We start from the raw sequence: 6,029 nt of genomic DNA, 5'->3' as shown, positions 1-6,029 counted from the left end.
AACTAATACAGTCAACCGAACCTGTAATATTTAACCAGTTTCATTTGACTGTATTAGTTTTACAGATACATTTTAATTAAGATCTAATCTTGAAGATCCTTATTCATGAAAGTGATTTCTTTGAAGTCCAGACTACAGCTATTGTTTTATGCTAAGTGAAATCTTACAGGAAGACATATACACCTAAATGCCCAGACTGAAAAAAAAATCTCCATATACCACTATGAAGAATACTAATGAAATATGGACAGCATTTTACATGCACCTGGAAAAAAGTTCATTGAGGACACAAATAAGTCACATAAGGTAAAGAAAACTGGAAACTTACAGAGCGTCAGCTTCTGTGGGGTCACAGTCCATGTGCATGCTCTTGGCCCAAGGTAAATGTGGAGTAAGTTTGTGCCTCAGTGAAAGTAAGGTAAAGCATGCACATAGGCAGTTCCAGTCGAGTAGCTATGCACTGTATGTTCTCACCCTACAACTACAGTAACTTGCTTGTATGCCTATACCCTCAATCAGCTGAGTGAGCAAATGTGAACAGTAATATTGCATTATACACACACATACATATATGTACACAACATGTTTTCATTAGAGTTGTTATTGAAGAACTGACAGCATTTATAAGGTATAATGTAAGTTTTAAATATGTTTACCTTGAACTTGCCCAGCCAGTTAGCAAATTAAAAGAAGCCCAGATTAAGAGCCCAAGACCTAAGCCAATGGTTTTAAGAATGGGGACAACAGTAATATTACCTGCAATACAGAAAACATAATCCAAATTATGTTATTATAAGGATAAATCCTAATTGTATTTTCACTTTGCATTTCAATATGATTTAAAGGCCAGATGATTTGAACAAGATCAGAATCTAAATATGATACGTGGGACTATTTTTAAACTTTCTACCCAGTTGTGAATGTCATACAGAATGGTTTTGTGTAGTTCACTGAGTCTCATGCTAGCAGTGAAGCCACTAACAAGAGTGAAGAACACTACTAATGAGAAAATTTTAGTCTATGCAATGCCACTCATTTTTAGCTGTAGTCCAGTTTAGGGGCCTTTTAAAGTTTTAAATTATTTTTCTCAGATCAACTAAATTAAAACACCCAAGCCTGTCTCTGACTATTCACTGGATAATCCATGACTCCTTTCTTGTATGTGTCTTTAAGGTTTAATTTATGTCAATCCAATTTGAAAAGAATCCACAAATTAGGAAAAAGCTCAGTGCTTATCACCCAGCAGCTTCCACTGTGATTAGAGGGAAGGGCTGGATGTTCAACACTTGAAAATCAGTTAACTAGTTCAAAAGCTTACTTTAGAGGTACATTTTGGTAAAAACTTCCATTATATATTTAAGATAGATTTATAATAGATCTAGAAATATCTTTTAAATAGATATAGAAATATAAGTGTTTTTAGCACCATCTGTTTTTTTCAGTCCTTATCAAACTCTGATGTTCTGATATTGGTTTTCAAGGGAAGCTGTGTAAGACCAATGTTACTTAATACTAATGATGTAATTATAAAATGTTTTGTTCAAGATAATACATACAGCAATGGCAGGGTCCTGTCAGTTTTTGTAATAACAAAAGATACACTTTATATATTAACTACTTCAGTATTGTTATTGTCTCCTCTGGGAAGATAGTTTTGTTGCATCTTTGAAGAAGTAGTATCTCTTTTTTATTACCTGTAGCCCATACAACCCCCCCAAGCATAGCCAGAGGCCAGAACTGGGGACATTTTTGGATAAGGTTGACCACCAAAGAAACTATCCATATTGCAGCACAGAGAATCCACTGGAAGAACATTCCTGAGAAGCAAAAAAATGAATTTGTTAATATTTTACAGGAAATAGTTAAATGTCAGATTACTTTTAGATTAATGTATGTAGGAACTAGTTACTTCTTGTTAACATACTATATCTCATATGAAATTGTGTAGACACAACTGAAATCTGGTCATAGTCTTTGTGCAATGTACCCATGTTAAATTCTTTTTAAAAAGGTTGTACTTTGGGACGTTTATTTCTGGCTTCTCACATGCCCTGCAGAGAAGCAGGCAAAGGCACTTTTTTGTTAAGGTTATTACAGATATATGTGAGCTCTGCTTGGATCTTGAAGAAGATAGAGCTCCCCCCACTCCTTTCAGTAGCTATCACTGACTTGGTTCCAGTGCAAGAAAGGATAACTTTAAGGTTGCCTTAACTGGCAGTGTATGGGACACACCTCTTCAGGCGTTTTCAGTAACACATTTGCTAGCTTTCAGGCCAGACTTCATAGAATAATAGACAATTAGGGTTGGAAGGGACCTGAGGAGGTCATCTAGTCCAACCACCTGCTCAAAGCAGAACCATCACCAACTAGGTCATCCCAGCCAAACTTTGTCTAGCCAGGTTTTGAAAACCTCCAAGGATGGAGCTTTCACCATCACTCTGGGTAACCTGTTCCAGTGTTTTACTACCCTCCTAGTGAGAAAATTTTTCCTAATATCTAACCTAAACTTCCCTTGTTGCAATTTGACACCTGTTCTGTTACCTTGGCTCCTTCTTCTGTCATCTGCCACCACTAAGAACAGATAAGCTCCATCCTTTTGAACCCTCCTTCACATAGTTGAAGGTTGCTACTAAGTCACTCCTCAGTCTCCACTTCTCTAAACTAAATAAGACCAGTTCCCTCAGTCTTTCCTCATAAGTCATGCCCCCCGCCCCCATGCCATCTTCCAGGTCGTTGATGAAGACATCGAACAAAAATGGCCCCAGGACCAATCCCTGGGGCACTCCACTTGATACCGTCTACCAACTAGACATTGAGTCATTGATTACTACTCTCTGAGCCTGATGCTCCAGCCAGTTTTCTATCCTCCTTACAGGCTGTTCATCCAACCCATACTTCCTTAGCTTGCCTGCAAGAATGTTGTGGGATTCACCACAAGCCACACCACATCCACCAGTCTCCCCACATCCACAGAGCCAGTCATCTCATCACAGAAGATAATCAGGTTGGACAGACATAACTTGCCCCCTGCTGAATCCCGGCTTACTGTTTGTAATCACTTTTTTTCTCCTCCAAGTGCTTAGAAATGTATTCCTTGAGGAACTGCTCCATGATTTTTTACAAGGACTGAGGTGAGGCTGACTACCTTGTAGTTCCCTTGATCTTCCTTTTCTCCTTCCTTAAATATGAGCACTAGGTTTGCCCTTTTCCAATCATCCAGGACCTGTCCTGATTGCCACCAGTTTTCAAAGATGATGGTCAATGGCTCTGTAATCATGTCAGCCTCTCTTAACTATTTCTTCCATCCAGGAAGAGTACACACCAACTGCAGAGGCACCCTCAGCCTGACAAAGGGTATTTAAACTTCAAAGCTTGCTAAGAAGAATTTTTCCAACTGTTTGAGTTGGTCTAATAAAAGATATCAGATTTACCCAAAGAGCTTTGTCTGTCATGGTATGTTTGAGAATCTGAAATGAGGTACCTCATTTTTGCTTTATTAGCCAGCAAAACTTCTTAAATGCATACTGCCCACCTCAAAGTGCACAGCAACATATAAAAGGACCTCTCCAGTTTTGCCACGGTCTGAAATGTAAGTGATTGCTTCAGTTAAACAAATTATTGTGAGGCAAAAACGTGGTACTTCCTTTTTTAAGCCACTATAGTTCAAGGCTGTGGCTGATATTGATAGTGACATTACTAGGAATTTTAACATTTGTAAGAGTTCATATAAAAACTTAATTACTGCTCTCACAGTAATAAACACATAAGAAAACCCCAAAATGCTTACCATCACCAGTGTCAAATTTCTTAACAGGTACAAAGTTTGTCCCAAATAAGAAGACAGCTACTGCAGAAGAGGTAAAGCCGATAGTTAGATCGGTTCCATTGCTGCTTACAAAGTTGGTCATCTCTGTGTTGATGGTGCTACGCTTTGTGGCACTATTTTGATGCAGTTCCTTTCAGATACCTTCTGGAACCAGAGTCTGGAATTAAAAAAAGGGGATTAAAGGACCACACCATAGGGTTCTTAATATAGCTTAATTTTTTTTCACATTAATAGCAGGAAGGTTTAAAAGATCCCACTTTTACACCTCCTAAAAGGCAAAAAAGTAAGGAATAATGTAGGACAAAGGGAATGGCCACCTTAAAATGTAAATAAGGTGGCAATTAATGGAACACAATAAATATTTCACCTAAAAGTAACTTTCTGGAGAAGAACATTAAGGAATATAATACACGAGTCATTAGAGAACAGATGACCATCATCCAAAAGTATGAAAGCTTAAGGGAAGCCCCTTAAGCTTTCATATTATTAGGCTTAAAGGAAGACCCGTTATTTTTTAAGAGGAAAGTGCCCACATTAGGCTGTTGCTGGTTCTGGAACGTTGCTATTGGAAGCAGGTTGAAAACAAACAGGTTGATCCTCTTTTGGTTTGCATGATGACAAGGGTTAGGCAATTATGTGTAGCTTTCTTCTATGGGTGAAAGAAACCTTGGTATCTAATTGACTCATTGCCTAAAAGCCCAGGTTCTGCAGTCCCACAGAGCAAGGACTGAAGCACAGAGCTGCCATAGGGATTACTCTAGATGTTATAACCCATGGAAGTGAGGGAAAGGACCTCTGATTTTTTTTTTCTGCAAAGGATTGTAGGGAGGGAGGAAGGAACCCTGTCAAGTTTCTTCTTTCAATCCCCATGGAAATATTTTTTGTGGGGGGGAAATAAAACTTTGTGACAAAGCTTGCAGAATTTTATTTCATATCATAGTCGCATGCAAATAGGATTTCCCCAAAGGAAAAACTATTTTAGGCCTATTAATGGAAAAAAAATCTTTTGAACTGCCATCCTGGTATTAGCAAGTAAGTGAATTTCACCTTCTTTTGTAGATTTTAGATATAGTATACCGCAGAGCTTTTTACTGTTTTTTTCCTCTTTATTTTTCTTCGTAATTAACTAGTATTTGTCCATTTTCCCTTTATCTTTGTAATTACCTAGTATTTATTTGTTTGCTATCACAGTCATCACTGAAATGATGTTTAATGTAGGCAGCAGCACATAAGGCATTTTAAATACTCCGGAAACACCAGACTTAGAGGACTACATGCAAAATCAGTTACTGGGAGTTTATCAGGAAATAGCTTCAGATGTTAACAAAATGTAAAACATTTTGTTTATATGAAATGACTGTCTGCAATGCTAGAATTTTGATGTGTAAAGATCCCCAAAACCATCATTATGTAGTAATTATAAAGGAGGTTCTTTGATGTGAAATTCATGTGCTGTTATTATATACTTGATACTTGTATGCTTAATCATATCCCAGTGCAGTCTGAGATCTTCCAACTTAGATATAATAAATACTGCTAGTACAAAGTAACACACATTTATAACAGAGGTTATAATATCCCCCAATTTGCCAAAAGTAGGCACAAAAATAAAGTGACTAGAGTCTCAGAGATGTTAAGGAATGTGAAAATCAGGTTAACTTTGGAGACTAAACAGTGGATGAAATTTTGACCAGTCCCCTCAATAGCCACTCCTACGCTAGATTATGGCAGTGCTGTACATGCTTCTTGACTATTCCTAGTGGTTAAAGGAGATGCTGACTGAAACAGGAAATTCTTGCCTGACTAGGTAAGTGAGAGGAGGTGCACTCTGCTGTTAATGGACAAGAAGAGCTGTGTTCCCTGAAATCTATCCATTTTACTTTAACTCCTTACTTTGCTTTCCTTATTTTTCAGTGTAAGTTCCCCTGGTATGGCATTATCAACAGTTTCAGTAGGTTTTGGTTGAAAGGAGCTATTAATATTAGCGGGCAAAAAATTTAGTCCTCACATGTAGTACAGTTCATTTAATCACCTAGATTTTTTTTTTCCCTTTTTTTTCCCCCTCTTTGGAGGATTCTCAGGATATTTTTCTTCTAGAAAAATACAGGAGCCCCCTTAGGCTTGGAGTACCCCACTGTGAGAAGAGTTATTCACCAGGTCATTGTACCCAAGTCTCCTTCTCACACCCTTATTGTTTTTACTA

General features: G+C 37.8%; 1 protein-coding gene across 2 annotated transcripts in view; it reads right to left on the bottom strand.

Moving 5' to 3' along the window:
• TMEM144 (transmembrane protein 144) overlaps positions 1–6,029 on the bottom strand; it is a 31,965-nt gene that overhangs the window by 15,738 nt on the left and 10,198 nt on the right. For both annotated transcript variants that reach the window (XM_019521702.1, XM_019521703.1), the window contains exons 2-4: positions 3,788–3,983; positions 1,695–1,817; positions 657–756 (exon numbers count right to left, since the gene is read on the bottom strand). In XM_019521702.1, the coding sequence (XP_019377247.1) occupies positions 657–756; positions 1,695–1,817; positions 3,788–3,908 (344 nt within the window). In that variant the 5' untranslated portion in view covers positions 3,909–3,983. The remainder of the gene's footprint in view (positions 1–656; positions 757–1,694; positions 1,818–3,787; positions 3,984–6,029) is intronic.

This window comes from Gavialis gangeticus, unplaced genomic scaffold (assembly GCF_001723915.1).
Source record: "Gavialis gangeticus isolate Ggan-Ray unplaced genomic scaffold, GavGan_comp1, whole genome shotgun sequence".
In the NCBI taxonomy this organism is placed as follows: domain Eukaryota; kingdom Metazoa; phylum Chordata; order Crocodylia; family Gavialidae; genus Gavialis; species Gavialis gangeticus.
This window is presented reverse-complemented; position numbering and strand designations above follow the sequence as displayed.